Here is a 22,899-nt window from a genome sequence, read left to right as displayed (position 1 = left end):
CTACACAGAATGATGCTTGTTAAGTAGGGAAGAGTTTTAACTTTACTGACAGCAGATTTACTGTATTCACTTTGGATCACTATGGTCCAGGCCTGGTCATGATTGTTTCTGGTGTCATCAGATGAGTGGATATAGCCAGAGGGGGAAGAAATTACCTTCTCAGGTACAAGAGCAAAAAGTTCTTTAGGTAAATTATACTTGGTAAATCATGTCTCAAATGCTGGCAGTTATAATTTTATTGTACTTCATGTAAAATTACATAATTCTATATATTATGTAAATGCATTTGTGTAAAAATATACATAACAGTACGGAAGTATATTTGAAATAGTATTATTTAAACACAGTTAAGTATGCTTGACACAGTTTAAAAAAATATTTAATGTATAAAAACATATATTAAAAACATTTGAACATTTCAGCACACCATTAATCATCATTGTATTAATGAGTGTGGCTGCAAGTGCATTAACCTACTGTAGAATATGAACACTAAATACAGCAGAAAAATAAAGTTAAGTGCATTTTAGTGTACTATTATGTGCACTGAAATGAAAGAAGTTTTTAAAAGCTAAATAATGACAACTAAATAACCTCTCAGCCAAGAGCAAGCATTATAAATATACCTAGATATATTTATTATGATAGGCATTGTATAATATACCTGTATGTGTTTTTGAGATTTCTAGAAGATTCCTGAATGTCAACAACCTGCCCTTTTTTTTTTTTTGGGTTTTCCTCTCTTTTTTTTTGGAGAAAGCATTATAAGGCCGATTCTTGACAGTAATGTTTTTGTATAATAACAGATCTCTGCAAAAAACAACATTGCCAGTAAGCTGCACTAATTTACTAAATATTTTTAATTATGTAATTATATTATGCAGTCAAGATACCTATAGAAATTTACATTTTTAAATATATCGTTTTTAAAAACATATTACATAATTTTAAAACGTATTGTCTGCCATTGTGCTTTTTCCAGTGAGATACAGGTATGAAACCAACAAATAAAAATATTGAACAGAGATACGCAGTAGAATACAGACCACACACAAAAACAGCACGCATGATAAGGTGTAATGGTGAATAAGATGATAATAGGCAGAAAGGTTACAGAAAGTAGGTGCATGATACAGAATGATACTGTCTACAAATCAGTCAGAGCATATGGAAGAAATCCCTGCATAGACTCCATGCAGTCATCATACCTCTGATTGTGCTTCTTGCAGGAGTGTCCGGGGTGATGAGACCCCTGCAAGTCTTTCCTCCATCACAGTGTTTGCTGGGGGTAGGGGGGTTACCATGGAAACTGCTCACTGTGATGGCCACTGCTGCGTGGGACTTTAATGAAAGACATGTTGGGGGTGGGGGAGGTGTGCAATGGTTTCTCCTGTGCATTAGAATGCCACTATCGTAACCACTGCATGAAGAGATGCGCTCTTTACTACCAGCGGTGTGTTTGTGTGTGCGTGTGTGCATATGTGTGTGTGTGGCCAGATTTTTATCATTAAATGTAAAACCCTTTGTTGAGCACAGAGTGATTCACTGGAACTGGAAATGATTCATAGGGATAAAAGGATAGAGATCACACACACACACACACACACACACACACACACACACACACACACACACACACACACACACACACACACAGAACACTCATATTTATGAATGCATTTGGTGAATGTGTGGTGGAATGAGTAGCCTATGACATGTCAGTTCAACGACGTGCTACAATCTTTTTATTTGACAGCTTTGTTTTAGGCCTAAAGCATGTGTATCTGCCGTGCATGCATTGAAAAAATGTTTTGCCTTAAACATATAAAAAAAACTAAAATGTTTCATAACATTGCTGAGCTTTTTAACTAATTAAACTTTAACTTAAATTTAACATGATGCATTGCAATATCTAAAAATAATGTTCCTCAATGTAACATTGCAAAAACTTTAAATATATATAATCACCTACAGGACATAATATCATTAAAATATTTAAAGAAACTGGAGAAATTTCTGAGCGAAAAGTGCAGAAATCAATATTGGATACCCATGATCTTCAGGCCATCACTTTGCACTGAAGTAAAAACAGGCATTATTCTCCAATAGAAATCACTGAATGGTCTCAAAAACAACTCCAAAAATAATTGTGAACACAGTTCACCGTACCATCCACAAATGCAAGTTAAAGCTCTACAATGCAAAGGCATAGTGGAATACTGTTCCGTGGTCAAACTACTCAAAATTTGTAATTCTTTTCACAAACCATGGATGTCCCATCTTCTGGACTAAAAAGTGCTCAGTTCAAAAGCCCACATCTCTAATTGTGTGTTGGTGCATTACTAAATATGGGCAGCTTGCACATCTGGAAAGACACCATCAATGCTGAAAGGTTTATACAGGTTTTAGATGATGTATTTTTCAGAGAAGGCCTTGCATATTTCAGCAAGACAATCCCAAACTGCATTCTATGTATATTACAACAGCATGGCTTTATAGTAAAACAATCCAGGTGCTGACATTTTTGAGAGATTTGACATTTAATTAAATTTTTTTTTACATATTACACAGTGTTCAACTTTTTTGGAATTGTGGTTGTATTTGAATAGCAATGAAATTACCTAAGAATACCTAAAGATAAACATTATTTTCTGTTTTGCATAAAAATGAAATATAATATTCAATAACATGAACGAATGGTTATACATTTAGTAATGGTATAATATTTTTCATTTAACTGTGTCCATCACTAATTTCGACAAAAGTGTTCATACTCATTCTTCTTTATCTCTAATGAACCACAAACACATTCTCTCTATGAACATTTTACTATTCACTTCCTTCCTATCTCTCTTTCTCACACTCATTCTCTCCCTTTACTCATTCAGTTTCACCCACACACAACCTCACACTGTCTTCTGTCATAGCAGTTTTGATGGATTACCTGCCCAGGGTGACTGTCTGCCAACAGCAGAGAAGGAGAATAGAGTCGAATAGCTGGGGGCTTTTCTAAGCGTCCTGTCTCTCCCCTGACTCAGCAAGACAGACAGACACTAATACACATAGGCACACACACGCACGCACGCACACACACACACACGCACACACACACACACACACACACACACACACACACACACACACACACACACACACACAGACCATCCCCCATGTGTGTGGAGGTTAAAGAGATGGTTGTGAGGGTTGTTTTACCACAGCCAGTGCTCTAGCCACGTTTCTCACTGGAGAATACGCCTGAAAGTTCTGCTGCTGTTTTAGCAAATGGTCTCCTTGTATATGTAGACAAGGACTGCAGATGTTTCTTCCTCTGGGAGAAAGTATATAGGAATTAGGATTTGCACAGTTTATACACTCTTTGAAAACTGCTTGTGGGCTCCCAGCTACCATGGCAAATGCTTAGAATGTGGTGTCACTCGTGATTTCTTCCAAACTTAACAAGAAGAAGACCAGAATTCTGTCCACTTCATGAAGTGGGTGACACTCATGTGGTGACTCGGTAGACAGTTTATTGCATTACCTTGATAGCAAGAAGACAAAGTTTATTATGAGTAAGTTGTTTGACTTCCAACTTAATGCACTATAATGTGCAAAAAACAAGGACACCTCCATGTTTGTCATTTGTTAACAACAAGCTAGCTAAGCAAACTATGTGCAATATTTTCCTCTTCAAACAGCAATCTGTATAGTCACTGTTATAGGTTTGCTATAGCTTTGATCTGTATGCTAATTAATGTAAATACTTGCCTATATAGCATATAACATATTTTAAATTAAGAAGTGCTTCTCTGTTTTCTGCTAATACAGTATGTGCAGATATGCTAATTTAAAGCTAGTTGCTGAACTTGGAGTTGAGTGGTTACACAGTAGGACGCTTTTTATTTCTTAGTGGGAGGTTGAAAAAAAAGAGTCATGACCTTTAGTCAAATGCTGTATTATTTATGTTTGTGTGAGTGTGAATAGGTTGTGTGAATGCGTATTATTGGGAGATTTTGAGATGCATGGTCTAAAAATTTCCCCTTGCTCACTGCCATATTTTTCTGGTTAGGTACTGGTGTTTCCCATTGTTGGAAACCTATAGACTATAATTTAGAAGACAAACTAAGGCCCTGGAGAGGAAAAAAATAATCTATTCTTCACCCACATTCTGCTTACTACTGCAGTCCAGTCCAGAAGATCTGCATATCTGTCATCTGTTTCCATAAACTTTTATTTTGCTTTTTGGAACATCAGTGAAAGGTATCTCTGAGGAGTGTTTTTTTGAAGACTGCAGATTTGGTGAAGTAGCACCAGATAAACCAGGAGAAACAGAGTTATAGACACACATTGTGGATTAGTAGTAATGTAAACAGAGAACATACAAACAACAGATCCCAAATGTGGTAGGCTTGCGAGTAGCACTGATGTGTTGAGGCAGTAAGTAAATCAACGTATTACTGACTGGAAACCCCTTTACTGTGCTCCATTGCAAAAGAACAATCAATCGTCAGCCTAAGATTAATGCTTACAGCCAAAAGCAACAGCAGCACACAGACAGATGCCCAAAATCTTTGATCTGGCCTTTCTTGCAATTGCCAATTTTTTATAATAATCCGATATATTACTGTTCTGTCCACTCTTTCATTACTCTTTTATTATACATTGCTTTAGTCACTCATGAAAAAAAGACATAAGCATATAATAATAAGCATGGCATGAAAAACAAGACACTTCAAAGCCTTGTAGCTACAAGCGTCCTACTCAATTTGTGTTGTATACTGCATGTCTGAGTCAGTTATGTAGAAGGTTTTTGCATTGGCAGTCTAGAGTAGGCAGGCGTGTGGACTTTTCTCTTTGATGAGGCAGATTCCTGGGAAAGCTGCTGTGGGCCAATTTGTCTGTGGTCGCAAGACACGCAGAGGAAAGTGGAGCCCTTGGCCTCCCAGAGCGTCAGCCTGGCACTGGTGGGCTGGGTGGCGGGCTGGGCAGGCAGGAACTGCTGTGCCATCTTGTGCCAACATGTGCGAGTAGTTACAAAGATCAACCAACACCAGACGAGCTCAGCACGGGCGGCTCTAATGCCAGAGGCACACACACACCTCACACACACATGCTGAGTGCAGACACACTCCGCTGTGTTCCTTCTATGAATCTCTTTTCCTCTCTCGTTTCTTCATGCTTGCAATTTGTGTTTTTCTCTACTCAATTCAAAGGATGGTACAGGCATAAAGGAAGGGAGTGCATACTAAAACAGAAATGCAAACACATGCATGAGTTCTGTGCAAATTAATTCAAATGCAGTGTTATAATTAGACTAAAGAACCGTTACAATTTTACATTCATTTACACAAATAGAGCTAGAATGTAGTAGGTAATAAATTATGTAACTGCAGATTTTTGTTGCATTATATTTTTACTAAATGCAAAAGAAAAATATGTCAGAAAGGTGCCAGTGCTCTGATATTTCATGTATTGTCTGTGGCTTCTTTGTGGGAGTCATCTTCCATTCTAAGTTTACAGTAAATATATTTTTAGTTGGCGGGCGAGACAAGGCAGGCTATGTGGCTGAGATGTGTTAACTGAGCTGCAAACCTGACCATCCCCTGGGCAATAGTGGGCAGTTAGTATTGCATGAGCACAGTGTGTGAGAGAGATCTAGTATTCATGTGTGATAAATCCACAGGGGATGCAGCCTCCTATCATTGAAACCATCTTCTTTCTGGACTCTGAAATAAAGCTGAAGGGAGGAAGCCATCCCTCAGCATGAATGTACTCACACACATATTGTATGAACAGAAACAGGGACATTCTGAACGTATAAAAACGCCAATTAACACCAGTCTGATACTGAGAATTGGTAGGAGGCCTGAAATGCTGGATCAGATTTGACATTATAAATACTGTGATATTGAGAATCTGTCTTAAATTCATGTTGCCATCATGTCATCATGTCTCACATAACCTATTCTAATTCTAATAGAAATTCTTGTTAACATCAGAGTCTTGATTACTGCTCAATATCAATATCAGAAAAATATTAAATATATATATATATATATATATATATATATATATATATATATATATATATATATATATATATATGTATATATATATATATATATATATATATATATATACAGTGAGAAAAATAAGTATTTGAACACCCTGCTATTTTGCAAGTTCTTCCACTTAGAAATCAAGGAGGGGTCTGAAATTGTCATCGTAGGTGCATGTCCACTGTGAGAGACATAATCTAAAAAAAAAAATCCAGAAATCACAATGTATGATTTTTTAACTATTTATTTGTATGATACAGCTGCAAATAAGTATTTGAACACCTGAGAGAGTCATTGTTAATATGTGGTACAGTAGCCTTTGTTTGCAATTACAGAGGTCAAACGTTTCCTGTAGTTTTTCACCAGGTTTGCACACACTGCAGGAGGGATTTTGGCCCACTCATCCACACAGATCTTTTCTAGATCAGTCAGGGTTCTGGCCTGTCGCTGAGAAACACAGAGTTTGAGCTCCCTCCAAAGATTCTTTAATGGGTTTAGGTCTGGAGACTGGCTAGGCCACGGCAGAACCTTGATATGCTTCTTACAGAACCACTCCTTGGTTATCCTGGCTGTGTGCTTCAGGTCATTGTCATGTTGGAAGACCCAGCCTCGACCCATCTTCAATGCTCTAACTGAGGGAAGGTGGTTGTTCCCCAAAATCTCGCAATACATGGCCCCGGTCATCCTCTCCTTAATACAGTGCAGTCGCCCTGTCCCATGTGCAGAAAAACACCCCCAAAGCATGATGCTACCACCCTCATGCTTCACAGTAGGGATGATGTTCTTGGGATGGTACTCATCATTCTTCTTCCTCCAAACACGTGTAGTGGAATTATGAACCAAAAGTTCTATTTTGGTCTCATCTGACCACATGACTTTCTCCCATGACTCCTCTGGATCATCCAAATGGTCATTGGCAAACTTAAGAAGTGCCTGGACATGTGCTGGTTTAAGCAGGGGAACCTTCCGTGCCATGCATGATTTCAAACCATGACGTCTTAGTGTATTACCAACAGTAACCTTGGAAACGGTGGTCCCAGCTCTTATCAGGTCATTGACCAGCTCCTCCCGTGTAGTTCTGGGCTGATTTCTCACCTTCCTTAGGATCATTGAGACCCCACGAGGTGAGATCTTGCATGGAGCCCCAGTCCGAGGGAGATTGACAGTCATGTTTAGCTTCTTCCATTTTCTAATGATTGCTCCAACAGTGGACCTTTTTTCACCAAGCTGCTTGGCAATTTCCCCGTAGCCCTTTCCAGCCTTGTGGAGGTGTACAGTTTTGTCTCTAGTGTCTTTGGACAGCTCTTTGGTCTTGGCCATGTTAGTAGTTGGATTCTTACTGATTGTATGGGGTGTACAGGTGTCTTTATGCAGCTAACGACCTCAAACAGGTGCATCTAATTTAGGATAATAAATGTAGTGGAGGTGAACATTTTAAAGACAGACTAACAGGTCTATGAGGTTTAGAATTCTAGCTGATAGACAGGTGTTCAAATACTTATTTGCAGCTGTATCATACAAATAAATAGTTTAAAAATCATACATTGTGATTTCTGGAATTTTTTTTTTAGATTATGTCTCTCACAGTGGACATGCACCTACGATAACAATTTCAGACCCCTCCATGATTTCTAAGTGGAAGACCTTGCTAAATAGCAGGGTGTTCAAATACTTATTTTCCTCACTGTATATATATATATATATATATATATATATATATATATATATATATATATATATATATATATATATATATATATATATATAGGATATATATCTTGCTACTATTTAATATTTTTCTGATATTGATATTGAGCAGTAATCAAGACTGATTTTTGTATATATATATATATATATATGTATTATAATGACAAACCATATACCATATTATCTCAGTATTTGAAGATGTGATACGTGATATATTAAGTGGTGATCCGTGATATATTACATTATACATTATAGTGTTTTCATGCTGATATTAAAGATATAATTATACTCTTAAAGGTGACCAACAAAGATTAACCAATAAAATGTAGAACTGAAAGTGCCCAAATGTGAATGTAAATGTGAAATTCTGTACTGTAACTTCAAAATCACCTAGTGTTTTTGAAAAAACTCATGCTTCCTGATGGTGCAACAAAAAATAATGTATTATGCTGCTCTGTGATTCAGCATGAGTAGCAGAAGTTGGCTAACTTCCTGGATCACAGATGTAGTATGTTTTAGCAGTCACCCTCTCTGTTTATTTTAGTTGATCAAGATCAATATCTTTGACTCTTATCTCTGTATTAAATCAGTATCTGTATCAAATCAGAAATTGAAAACTTGGATTAGTGTCATTTCTGAGAGAATGTCACTGAACTTCCAGCAAAGCTGATCTCTGGAAAATAATATTTTGATAATAAAATAAATAATTGAATGGCATAATGGTGATATTATTGATAAGCTAAAAGTGTTTGACACATGAAAAGTGTGTATCTTGATTTTTTTCCCCCTGACAATTACATTATATTAACATCCATTAATATCCAACTCTTTAATGCAAAATTCAGTGGTACTGTTTGTACATTTGTTCATGGCATCCATTAAAGAATTAGGGCTCCCCCACCTCCTGAATCCCAATTTAACCCTGTTGCAGAAGGACACTGAAAAAGGGGGAAGGAGAGAATATGAATGAGAGTCAAGGGAACAGGAGGTGAGACTCAAAAGGCAGCAGAGAGAGTAGCCACACTTGTAATGACAGGATTTGCTTTAACTCCCCACTGAGTCGCTTATTAGCGTATCATTTTTATTTTTTACCACCCCCTAACTGCAGCTGCTTCACATTCACATCTAAGGGAGTTTTTCCTTGCCACAGTCACCATGGCTTGCTTTTTAGAGATAAATGCACATATTTCACGTTACCTCTTAAATTCTGTAAAGCTGCTTAGAGACAATGTCCGTTGTGATAAGCACTATAGAAATAAACTTGACTTGACTTGACAAGGGAAGAAACAGAATAACATACCTAAATGTTGGTTTACAATCTCTCTCTCTCTCCCTCCCTCTTCTCTCTCTCTCTCTCTCTCTCTCTCTCTCTCTCTCTCTCTCTCTCTCTCTCTCTCTCTCTCTCTCTCTCTCTCTCACTGTAGCTGCATGGCAAAGGCAGAGAGCTCTTAGCACAATGGGTGCACAGGGCTATGAACAGCCAAAGGTGGAAAGGCAGGGATGTGCTGGGCCAAGAGAAACTGTGTTTTAGTCCGGTGATGAATCACCTGTGTGCAATCAGAGGAGGCCATTGCAGAGGCTGCAGCCTTTAGACAGGGACTATGATGGATGAAGTAAAAGACATCTTTCTTCTCACACACTCTCTACGTCACACACTTCCTATACTCACAGGACATTATCTCACTGCAGGCCACACACATGTAACAAGAAAGGATCCAAGAACTCATACACATGAACAACATTATTCCAAAGCATTGAATTCTGGTTCATAGTCACTTTCACCCCCATTCCCTGAAAACACACACAAACATACACTGAGGAAGAAGAAAGCTCCATTTCCTTTTATTATTTAGTTTACATTTTCCCAAATATAAATAGTGAGAGTGATGAGTTCAGGTAGGTCTTGCAGTCATTCTTGCATTACCAGAGAGACACAATACACACCTTCCCCCTGTGTCTCATCTAAAGGGGTTTCCCAGCAGCACTCATGAGAGCAGCGCTCATCAGATAGATGGAGATAGAGATGAGTGAAACAGGCCTGCCTTAGCAACGCATCCGAGTTGAAAATGAAAACAATGTTTGGAAAATTTAAGGAGTAATTTGCACATTTTTAGAATCTTCTTCTGTCTGTAACAAGAACTGTTTTTGCAGTGGGAACAATCCTTCTTTTTTCCTCCAACTGAGTACACCTATTTGTCAAGAACTGCCTTTTACTGGAAATAACCCAAACTGAGCAGGTGGGATCGATTCTTTTGGCACCAGATTCATTGCATTGCATTTGATTTTAAATGTTATTATAGGTGTAAAAATTTAAATAGATTTTTAAAAAGCAGTTACTTTGACATTATTAATTCTCCAAATGATTGTAACTTTAAGGTTTTAGTGATGTTTCTTAAAACATTTCTTGGACCCATTTCTCCGAGCCCAATTATTTTTGTTTTAGAGTATTGTTTTTTTTATTTTTTTATTAAACAGTGTTGAATGTAATGTAGGACACTTTTGTTAGTGGAATTTCAATAAATAATGTAAAAAAAATAAATAGATAAATGAAAACGCAAGTAACATGGTGTAACTATGAACTTTCTTTCGGCTTCTCCTGTTAGGGGTCGCCACAGCGGACCATCCGCATGTTTGATTTGGCACATGTTTTTACGCTGGATGCCCTTCCTAACGCAACCCTTCCCAATTTACCCGGGCTTGGGACCGGCACTGAAAGTGGCTGGGGTTGGTGCCCTGACCGGGGATCGAACCTGGGCCGCAGCGGTGCGAGCGCCGCATCCTAACCACTAGACCACCAGGGATGGTAATATGGTGTAACTAAAGGTTGTGTATTCATGTACTATGTTTGTTGCATTAAAATTGGAAAAATGCTTTAGTTATGAGAGAAAATTATATTAAAAGTACATATGACATGAAAACTCTAATTTATAACATCTACTTTATCTACCTTTATAGTCTGTTTTGAGTGATGATAGGCATAGTGTCACAGCTGTTCATTATCTGTTATCTTTTCTCTTTTGTAGTGCATGATGGGAGAGGGGATTGTAAATAAAGATAATTACTCAATACATCATTTGTTTGACAAATATCACCTCATCACATTCATCAACTGTACACAATTGTTTAGTGTTCATACACAAAATACTCATGTATACACAACAAAGATAAATTATATTCCAATAAGTACAGAACAAAAAAGAGGGATATGTGTAAACAAGTGCAACTCATTCATTCAGCTTCAGTAAGCATTTTATCTAGGTCATAATCATGGTGGATTTGGAGCCAATCTTGGAGATACTAGGCACAGGGTGGGAAAACACCCTGTACAGTTGTAGGTGATAGTGAACAACTTACTTCATATTTCTTCATGGCCTCTTTGTGTCACTGCCAGAGGGACCCCTGGCACTCTCTCTCTACTCAAAGTCCTGCGAGCTTTGATCCCTGTGCAGAATTCCTGGGCCCATGACCTCCTGCCTAGGAGCATGGGTAAATTTGCATAGCTGGCTTGTCTGGCAGGCTATACAGCTTGATGTTTGGCTAGTTGTGTGATAGTGGGAGCTCCATGCCACAGCTGGACGTTTGCTGGCTCACTGTGCCAGTTCTTCAACTGATGCAAGCACCACTATGAGCATCAACTTAATTGCAGCACCACTATGAGGGTCCCAGAACCCTGGATAATCATTCCCAAAAATTCCTATTAATACAACAAATTAAAATGATACGACCGGCATAAAAACTTAAATTTTCTAAATATAATAATAATTGTGAATCCACTGTGTTGTTTTTTGTTCATTTTGCTCTCTTGGGAGTTTGAATTTAGCGGTAATGTATTATGTGTCCGGAGCAGCCCCTTTAAAAAGGTAGTGGATGGAGGTAAGACATGTGACCGAGGCATCATGACATGCATCAAGTGTGAGTCATAGACAGATGTGGCAGAGAGAATCCAAAAATAATTTTCCAAAATAAAACATCATTCAGAATCAAATAATAAATAATTATCGGAAATAATGTAAGTTATGTATTCTTTCTGTGCAGGCAGGTACCAATTGACCCACGGACCGGTGCCGGTCCGCGGCCCGGGGGTTGGGGACCACTGATATACAGTATACAGTCCTCTCAGCAGTGATGGACTATACATGGAAATAATTCCTGGAAAGAAATCATTTAAAGTTATTTGAAAATATTAAAGATAATTGCAATTGTTGACAGTATTATTATACATTTTCACATAATCAGTGTTAAGAGGTTCAAAAACAAAATTCCATATTAAAATTCATATAAATATTTTACATTTTTGAACATGTTGAAAAATAACCAGCATGAAAAAGTTAATAATTTAATCAAAATGTTACACTGGTGGTCCTGCCTAAATTGCACGCTGCCCTGGAGACAGTCAGTTAAAATATATTTTAAGTTATATTTAACTCTCCCTTGCTCTCTTTCTTACTCACTCACACACACACACACACACACACACACACACACACACACACACACACACACACACACACACACACACACACACACACACACACAAAACTGTACTTTTTACCTACTCAATACCAAAACATGCCACAGCAACAGAATTTACAAGGTGTAGATCGTATGCATCAAAGCACAATTATTCTGACAATCTGCCAATTGATTTAACTTAGTTAAGTTTTTTTTTTTTTTTCAACTCTCAAGCCTTACTAAGCTTCATGCTTCAAGCTTCATTTGCAGTGCCAGAGATTAGAGTTTAGCTTCACAATATTGTTTTCTTCTTCATTAGGTGACCAGACAAACCTTGACACACACACACACACACACACACACACACACACACACACACACACACACACACACACAAGAAACAATATCAAAGAAAGAAAAACCCTAACCAACAATGTAAAATATAAGCAGGAAAAAAGCAGCTAATAGCAGGCTACAAAAGAGGACATGAATGTTGCAGAGTGCTATATAATACTGCAGCAGCATGCAGGTCATTCAGTTCTGCATACTGGTGTGAATGTGCTGTGGATGGATATGCAGCATATGCAGCAGGCCCAAGGAGATTGGGTTGAGGATGGATGTATGGGGTGAGCTGGAAAGCTTCCATGCCCTCGACCCCCTCCCTCGCCTCAGCTTCAGAGTTGGACTGTATCACTGTGTTCAGCACATATGAGCAGCTGACAGCCATTCATTCACACATGTGGATCATAGAAGAGGGAATATAGCTTTTTCTTTCTCCCTTACAAGAAAAAGAGCAAGGTAAAAACATGGAAAGGAAAAGTAACATGTCAGTCCTTTTAAAAAGAAGATGTGTAAGAAGAAGTGTAAAACATTATCTTTTATTAGCAGTGGCGGGCGGTCAGGGCCAGCAAAGCCTTCTCTGCTGGCCTAAACACTATCAAAAGCACTGACCTACATTAACAACATAAATTCTAATATTTGTTCCATGAAATTGTGTTTTAATTGATTTCCAACAGTCTATTTTCTTCATTTTGTGGCGTTTCTCTTAGCTGCACTGCTTCCAGTACGTGTTTGTGGATGTTAGATTTTTTGTCAAATCAGATTTCAGCTTCTATGTGCTGCCATGTCAATCTACTCTGCCCAGGGCCTTCAAAGTCTGTTCTGCTTGCGTTTTTGACCATAGTCTTCTTAGGAAATAGCTCTGTTTCTTTAATCAATTAGATTTCATATTCGCCACACAGGGCCAGCTAGCTGGCCCAGAATAGCGTCAGCATTTTTCTGTCCTCTGATTGGTTGGTCCGAGGGAAACCCTGAAGCTAGCTAGCTTGTCTCAGCCTGGGAAAGAGTTTGTTTACCACTGCTAGACCAGTGAATACAAGCGGTACCACTGGCTTACAGCTTCTGAAAAGCGGTGCAAATTATGAGTCTGCATCTCTGGTGAGTAGGTTGGATTTAATTTACATTTTTAATGTATGATGTGCACAGGTGCACAGTTGTGGTGGTAGTGTAGAGGTTTGAGTTGTCTTAACTGGGTTTCTTGCTTTAGTAAAATGGTATTCACCCTCCATATGTGAAATGCCTCTATCTCTGTAATGCCACGCGTTGTTATATTGCGTTTTTGTATAGTTGTCAGGCTGGGAGAAACGGAGGCAGAATCCGGGTTGGTATATCCGTGGTACGCCCAGAAGGGGCAAGGTCCACAATGTCCGTACTGGGATCCGAGAGTCTCGAGTCTTGCCAGCATAACTTGCAAAAACCAACAGTAAGAGACTCTAGAACCAGAGCTTATAAAGGTGTGTGGCTGATGAGTCCCAGGTGTTTGAGATCAAGGTCGGGAATGGCCGAGATAGCGGCAGCATGACAGCCGCCGAAGGGGGCATGGCAGGGGAATCCCTGACAGTGGCAGAGCGACGTCCTCAGCGGGGATCGGAGGCTGAGCCATGCATTCGGTGGAGATCGGAAGAAGAAATACGCCCTCGGCAGAGTCCTGAGGCCGAGCGACGCCCTCTGCGGGCTTCATAGGCTGAGCGATGTCCTAAGCGGAGCTTACAGGCTGGATGACCCCCTGGGCGGAGATCATAAGCGGAGAGACGCCCTCGGCCGAGTTCAGGGGCGGAGCGACGTCCTCAGCAGAGATCAGAGACCGAGCAACATTCTCGGCAGAAATCGGGGGCCAAGCGATTCCCAAGGTGGTGCCCAGAGGCCGAGCGACGTCCTCAGCAGGGAGCGGAGGGGATCCTCGGTGGGGATCGGGAGCAAAACGACGCCCTCGGTGGAGTCCAGAGGCCGAGCGATGCCCTCTGCAGGGGTTATAGGCTGGACGACCCCCTGGGCAGAGATTGGAGGCAAAGCGACGCCCTCGGCGGAGATCAGAGGTCGAGCGATGCCCACAGCGGAGTCCAGAGGCCGTGTGGCTTCCACGGTGGAGTCCAGAGGCCGTGCAACGCCCACGGCGGAGTTCAGATCATGTTTATTTTTTTTGGTTGGTTATTCTGTCAGGCTGGGAGAAACGGAGGCGGAAGCCATAGCTGGTAAAGCGGGTTTTTATTAAAGACAGAACTGTGAGCCGGGCAGGTGAATAAGATGAATGCGCAACGGGTTGGTATATGTGTGGTATGCCCAGGAGTGGCGAGGTCCGCAATGTTCGAACCAGGATCCGAAGCGTTGTAGTAATATCCGTGGTGCGCCTGGGATATGGCACGGTCCACAAAAGAGAGAGAGATAGAGAGAGAGAGAGGGAGAGAGAAAGAGAGAGAGTCTTGCCAGCATAACTTGCAATAACCGACAGCGAGAGACTCTAGAACAGGAGCTTATAAAGGTGTGTGGCTGATGAGTCCCAGGTGTTCGAGATCAAGGTCAGGACCAGCCAAGATAGTGGCAGCATGACAGCCGCCGAAGGGGGCGTGGCAGGGGAATCCCTAACAATAGTTTTGATGGTTTATATAATCGCGACGTGATAGTGGTGGTATTAAGAGGTGAATTAAATCGGGTAAGTCCCCACTGAAGGCCCAGGTACCAAATGCAAGGCCCGCCACTGCTTTTTAGTTAAATGCCACTGGATGTTTTGGTTTAGGTGTGTATGCCAAAGACTGAATTAATACCATGACTAATGTCACGACCACAAAATAGATTACATTTGGTGAATTTTACAATATATTTACAATGCTATGTCTTGTCACATTAAAGACTATTTACCACAATGAAAATAAAACTGTAACCTTCAGTTATCCACCAAAGCACATTACATTACCACAGTATTTAGAGCACAAACTCTTTTACTGCCATTGACACACTTAACAAATGTAGCATATGATTCAGCTACTCTACTTCTTATAGCCGTTTGGCTATAAACCCATTCACCCTGAAAAAAATGGCCTAGTTTGATATTCAGTGGAAAACCCAAATAGTGTTTTATTCAGTAGACAGTCGTTATGATTCAGAATTTTTTCTTTTTAAAGTAAAATTCAGCTTAATCAATGATTAATCCTTAAAATGATGTATTTAAACCTCCCAAAGACTACAAAATTGCTATTTCTTTCCATTGTTAATTGCCAGGTTTAACACCTATTTCACCTTGCATTCAAGTGTCAATAAAATATCCTCAAAGAGACGGAACTCCAGTGTCTGTATTGTTCCCAAGGGCTCTGCAAACAGGAGAAAAATCAAATGATGTACACCCCCACTATCCAGCCAATCAGAAAATAAGCAAAAGCAAAATGCAGGTGTTTTGTGGTGTGACTTGGGGTGGAAAACTGAAAAGATATCAATTTTGTATTAGTTTACATTTTTAATATTAGCTAAGAAAAACCTGATTATATCTTGCAAAAAAAAATTCAAAAAGAGGCAGAAATTTATTTTTGTTGTTGATTCCTTTTCATTTATGCCTGCATCCCTGTTTATCTATGTTTTTCTAACATTCGAGCTTGGTCAGCAGGAACTGTTGAACACTGAGTAAACACTGCAGGTCTGTGTATTTCCACAGGAAATAAACTGTTGCTTCCTCTTAAATCCAAAAGTCTGGGACAAAAAGAGCAAACAGAGAGATGTGACCATTTATAAAAACTAGAAATAAAAAACCTTAAAAGCTGTATATATCAAAATATAATCCCCTGTAATTTTTTAATAACCATTTTTATTCATCAATCAGAAAAATGACAAATGAGAAGTCTTGTTTTAAATTATATTGGAAAGTAAAATATTATTAATGTTTTTTTTTTAAATCTCATGTCAATCAAAGATTTATTGGAGCTATTCAAATGTTTACATATCTGTTTGCATTACATATGATTGTGTTCAATTTCATAATCCTTGAACATTTTCAATTTTCAAATGTTCTGATTATAGGGAGCTTGCAGCATAATTGCAGCCATAAATCTAATTTATTTTCTCAGCATGGAATCTTTTTCCTGTTTTATCATTATCTGTATTTCTTCAGATAATGAAGCATTTCTTCTGGTTATCATTAAGGCCTGAGCCATGTGGAGAGAGTGGGAGAGAGGAAGGAAGAGAGGGGAATAAAAAGGAAGGGGGACAGGGGCAGGGCTGTGGAACATTAATAACATATTTGTGCCATTGTTTGAATGGTTACACTTGAGCAGTGCTGAAATTAAGCAATGCTGTTTGAGATGTACAGATGTGGAATAGGCCATTACAGCCCACCTGAGGGCCTTTTCCTCTAAAAAGGTTGCTGAGGACCCTTGAATGAGATGCAGGTCTATATGGATTCACAAGAAAGGGAAAGCAGTCTTTGTCCAATGGTGTATTCCTTATATCTCTCCATTTTCTTACACTCTGTCTAACTTGTTACATGTTCTTCATGTACATCTTCATTTTCATGTGAAAATGAATAATAGTTTTCGGATAGAGGCTCATGTACATACATATATAGCCTATTGTACTATATAAGACTACTATGCTCTTTTTGTGTCTCCCATACTAGGTTCTCTTGCATGCCCTGGCCTTACAGACAAATTCACTCAAACACTTGCTTACACACAGCACACAGGCAGGCTGGGGATCTGTCAGCTGCTTATAAGCATATGATGGATGGGCTCTTAGCCCTTTAAACCAATACCATCAGAGCAGCATGCACGCCTTTCTAAACTCAACAGCAGCCCCTCATTCAGCACCCCCACCCTCCTACTTGCACATATCCCTAAGCCACTCCCTCAGCCCTGAGACAGCCGCTCACCATGCAGGCCAGACAGGGTCACACAGAGGGCATGCCATTTATGAGCTTATGTTATTCGTCTTCCCTCACAGCAGCACACTGTGCCAGTGTCATGCCTGGTTCTCAAGTAGCATACAGGGAAGTAGAGTGAGCAACAGGGTTACAAGAATTGCTTATCAGAGAGAGAATACCAATTTCATACACATACATAATCCCATGCATGTGAACAAAGGCCATTCGTATAAAATATAATCAATATACAGTATTTCATATCATACACATAAGGCTATATAGTATTTCAATTCTTGTTTAAAGAAGATTTAGAATGTGAATTAGATGTAAATGTAAGAATAATGTTTATTTTACAAGTGAAAGCAGGAATTCTTAAAATATGTAGCCATGGAATAAAATCACATTCTAATCAAACACTAATGCATTACTTAATTATAATTCAGCTCAGCACATTAAGCAAATTTGTACTATTATATTTATTTACTAGAGCTTTTAGGAGCTTTTAATTCCTAAACCTTCCGCCCACAGAATGAAATCCAGTCACACTATCTTATAATTTATTTTCATATTGTATTAACAGCAATTAGGTTGAATTTGGCTTTATTTACATGTGCTTATGAGTTTATAAAAAGTAATGACAAAAAATACTACAAGTAACATATATGATAATTTTTTTAAATGTTAATTTATATTTATATATATATATATATATATATATATATATATATATATATATATATATATATATATATATATATATATATATATATATATATATATATAATTAACATATTTATATATATATATATATATATATAAAAGAATGGAAGAAAATCCAATCCACAGATGAGTCCAAATATGAAATTTTTGGCTCTAACAGAGTTATTTAAGACCAGAGAAATGATGTTTTCAGACTGGCTCCTGCACTGACAGTCAAACATGAAGTTGAAAGCTGGTTTGGGGTTGTTTTGGAGCAGGGGAGGTTGGACAAAAAAATCTTGAACCAACATGGCTTTCATACCATTCTTCATCGTACAACTCCATATGGACTGCGGCTAATTTAAACCACCTTCACTATACACCAAGACATTGACCTGAACAATACATCCAAGCTCTGTAAGCATTATTTAGAGCGCAAACAGTTGGCTACCACGCAATGGCCTGCCCAGTCACTGCACCTAAATCCTGTTGAACTGGTTTGGGTTGAACTGGATATCCAAATAATCAATTAGCAAAGAATACCTTTGGCAAGTTTTACAAAGGCATGGCAAATTATTTCAGCTGAACTATTAAAGAAACTAACTTTCTGCAAGGGTTCAAAGCTGTTATTCATGCTAAAGAAGGAATTTTCTTTGAAAATAAAGTTTAACATTTGTATATTTATATATTTGCTTGGTTAAAGAAAATCTCCATACAGTTAAATTATCTACTTTGTTGCATATGAACCTGAATGACTTTGTTATGTTATTAATTAGGTTGTTACTATGCATTACTTTGCATTTAGCCCATTTCTCTCTCTCAGGGTACATAAAACTAGTTTGATGCATTTTACAAATCCTCCTGAAGCTATTTGTAAATTAAATTTGTCCGAAAGGTCCCATGTAGATCCACCACCACATATAAAGTCTCTCAAAAAGGATATTCTTAAGACACAGTTTAAGATGGTTATCAGATTAAGAAGATTTTGTAGAAAACATTAGACATTCCAGAAAAAAATCTTGACATTTTTAAACTGTGTAGGACAGGGTCGCACACACTTTTTCAACATGCAAACTACTTATAAAATGACCAAGTCAAAATGATCTACCTACTATAAAAATGCATAAATAAATATAATTTTTTTTTTTTTAATGTCATGCGATCTACCCACAATACCTTTGCGATTGATTGGTAGATCGCAATCGACGTATTGGGCACCCCTGGTGGAAGACATTTTGTTGGGGTGGACATATGGATTGTGGGAAGTGCTCAGCTATCAATACATCACCTTCACTAGAATTGCATCAAACATTTACTTATTTCTTTAGCCTTTGTAAAAAATAAATCCCTTTACTTAGTGAATTTGCTAGTTATAGGATAATGGATTGTCATTGTGCAGTACTAAAGTTTTCAACTGTTTTCTTATAAAATACATACAATGATATAAAATTTAAAAATAAAAACAGTAAAATAAATATATGGCTATTGTTATTTCATTTTAATTCCCATTTCCCAAGAGGCAAATAATAGTGGCTGTGAATCATACACGGGATGTATTTAACTAAATGTTTGAATTCTTTTCTCATTGTTGGTGCACCGCCATCTCAGTGGGGAGTATATCAACTTTCCTCCACACATACAGTCCCTGCTCCCATGTGCTCCTGCAGTGGGTGGAAGAACATGATACGATTACATTACTTCCTTAATGGGTCTATTCCGTTTAAAAATTCTAACATTCATGCCACCTGCAGTGCCTGCAGGCAAACTCTCATGTGCTACTGCTTTTAGCTGTAGCACATTCTGTTCCTTATTTTTTATTTTTGCATCCATGTCCCTTCTGTCTCTCAAATAGACATATGCACTTACAGACTCAGGAGAATGGAAGATAATAATTACCGGACTCTCATTATGACCTTAAATAACCAGCTGCTTACAGCCCTACACAAACTGCTGAGCTCTTAATATAAGACATCACAAGTTTCCAATAATCTGTGACATTCAAAAAGCATGATCTACATGTATAAATGCGTAACAGTGCTGGATAGGTGGTCATTTCTTTTGCTAGGGATGCATAGGAGCAATGAAGGCTAAATAGCTCACTACATGAAAAAAACAAAACATACCAAGGGAATAAATGTTTTACATCTTTTTTTAATTAAAGGCAACAACAAATGCATTAAAATTAAGATAAATAACTTGCCCAAACAATGCAAATATTCCCACAATGTTATATTCCCCACAATGTTAAAAAGTACATCAACCCAAAAATAATAATAATAATAATAATAACAAAATAATAATAATAATAATAATAATAATAATAATAATAATAACAACAATAATCATCATCATCATCCTCAGTGGGTCTCATAGTCAGGTTGTACAATGATTCCACTTTTTAGCTGAGACTTTCTGCCACACTGCTGATGCCAGTGCCATGATATTCTGCAATGAATCCAGTGTTTAGTTATGAAAATAACTTTTCTTTTTATAGACCCCCAAAAAGTGACATTAAATTGATTTTCACATATGATTTTTTTTTTAAAGCTTTTGCTTCTGCAGTGTAACAGCAATAAAGTTGTTAAAAAGTCTTTAGGACTGGAAGGCATTTCTGTCCTTTCTGAAAAATCTACATTGAACAGTCTTTACAGGCTTGCATATCAGGCAAAAAAATATATGACAGACAATGGAGAATAGAAATAAAAATGCGATTTTTGGCAAAGCATGAATAAAAAGTGACGAGAGGCAACATTGAGATTTGATCAATTTAAAACCACCCCCTCAAGCAGGTTCTGATTGTCCTTCATATCATGTGACACAGGCCTTCAGTGCCCGGAGTGCCCGCTGGTGTGCTGCATCATCCAACCCCACAGCAATGCTGTTACCAACACTAAAACCTTGCCAGCAACATAACTGAAACATTGCAGAAACAAAAAAACTGTTTCTGTCAAATTAAAATAAACAAACAGTAACTGCACCATAGTGTATGAACATTGTCAATTTATCTGAAATTCACCAGCCAATGAAATTGCAGGTCTCCCATACCTTATAATCTATTTACACAGACTTCATTCATTTATTGCAATCTGTAAAATATCCCTTAGAGGTGCTTTGGTTTCTGCTTGGGAGGCCAGATTTCTTACATTAGCTATCTATTTACTAATACAGTAACTTTTTACTGACACACTGTTTGGATCTGGCAAAACATGGATGCATTGGCAACACATCATCTTGCATGACTGAAGTGCAAAAGTGCCACAAAGGCTTTTGTTGCATTTGTTCAACCCATAACCCACACAGAGGGCAATGCAATACACAAATGAATTCTGAAGGCTCTAAATGAAAATTGCAAAAACAAATGTGGAATAGATAACAATTATGTGGACACAGATGGCCCGTTCTGCATTAGTCACCCAGTGGACTGTTCAGCCACACTTATGCAGTATACTGAATATACTAACTTATTATGACCTGTTTTTAAAAAAACAGGTCATGTACAGTGCTGAGCTGGTGATTTGTAGATCACACAACCCTCCAAAGCAAAAAATAAAATAAAATAAGAAATTCCCAATCAAACAGTTCTCATTAAAAAAATAACACAATAAAGCGCAAAAAGAGGAATATAGTTCTCTCTTCCTTTATATTATATTTACATTAATACCTTTTATATATATTTATATATTTACACACATAAAATAAAACAATTGTACAACTATACACCTGAATAAAAGGTACAGCAAGTAAGAGGTACTGAAGTGTATGGCTTGCTTGAAAAATTAATTTAAACATTAAATTAAAATTATTTTCATGTTCAGTTGACTGGGCATTAAAAATGATTCCTGGAAAATCCCTGGATGCCCAGAAGGTGTCAAAAGAATGGATTGTACACCTAATACATTGACTCTCAACTTAATGCCATAAAGTTTTAAGTCAACAGCATGACACCCAGATCCTTCTGTTTGTGGCCATACTCTGTACACACACACACACACACACACACACACACACACACACACACACACACACACACACACACACACACACATTTACACACACCATGCAAATGTTTTGGTCCAACTGAGATAAAAAAAAAAAAAAAAAAAAAAAAAAAACAGTCCTGATGAACTTGAACTGATGAGGATCAGTCTAAAGCGAACCCAGCTCTGTTCAGGGCTTCCAGAAGAGCAAAATTGAAATATTTTCCACAGCAAGGTTAATATAAATTAATATAATCTTGCTTAAAATGTGTCCAGTGCCTCGTTATTTCCATTGAGAACTAAATCATCTTTTCTTGGCTGTTGAGTTGTGAAGGTGTCAGCCCAGATGTCACCCAGTGAGGCCTGGCTACAAGGAGACCAGTAGAACTTCTTTTTCTTTTTTACATGGAGTGCTAGTTTAGTGTCCAATTAAGGGGCTTTGAGCTGAGACCATTCTGATCACAGTAGAAATTGATTGTCAGCCCTTTAGCTATCCCCTCATCAAGAAGGAAAAACTTCTTCAGTAGTCATATGCCAGAACTCTAGCAGATTATTGATACTCCTTCAGCTGTCACCAGCTGGCCACTAGTAGGGTCATATGTTCCTGCCAGGTAGTAAAGGTCCTGGCTGTTGTTGCTGGGCTTCCTCAAGCAGCTAAGGTGCTCATATTCAGCTCGGCTAACCACCTGACACTTATGGGAAATGGTCTGGACATCATTTTCATCCTCATGGCAAGACTGATAAAGAGCATGCTGAGAAAGCAGAAAAAATACAGTTAGAATTTGATCTATTGACTATTACAAATGCGAGAATTATATAAAATTAA

General features: G+C 38.1%; 1 protein-coding gene and 1 long non-coding RNA gene across 7 annotated transcripts in view; one reads left to right on the top strand and one right to left on the bottom strand.

Annotated features, from left to right (window-relative positions):
• Window positions 1-1,652, top strand: LOC310734888. Of its 2 annotated transcripts, none has more exons than XR_014536170.1 (2): window positions 1-163; window positions 1,230-1,652. It is a non-coding gene; the product is annotated as an uncharacterized lncRNA (long non-coding RNA). The 2 variants fall into 2 exon arrangements; XR_014536171.1 differs by having other exon boundaries at window positions 1-187.
• An 18,575-nt stretch (window positions 1,653-20,227) lies between these two features.
• Window positions 20,228-22,899, bottom strand: part of bahcc1b (BAH domain and coiled-coil containing 1b) — an 87,473-nt gene continuing 84,801 nt past the window's right edge. For all 5 annotated transcript variants that reach the window (XM_083555870.1, XM_083555871.1, XM_083555869.1 and 2 more), the window contains one exon: window positions 20,228-22,825. In XM_083555870.1, the coding sequence (XP_083411996.1) occupies window positions 22,616-22,825 (210 nt within the window). In that variant the 3' untranslated portion in view covers window positions 20,228-22,615. The remainder of the gene's footprint in view (window positions 22,826-22,899) is intronic.

This window comes from Silurus aristotelis (assembly GCF_946808225.1).
Source record: "Silurus aristotelis genome assembly, chromosome: 12".
Taxonomy (NCBI): domain Eukaryota; kingdom Metazoa; phylum Chordata; class Actinopteri; order Siluriformes; family Siluridae; genus Silurus; species Silurus aristotelis.
Note: the sequence above shows the minus strand (reverse complement) of the source record. Positions and strands in the feature narration are given on the sequence as shown.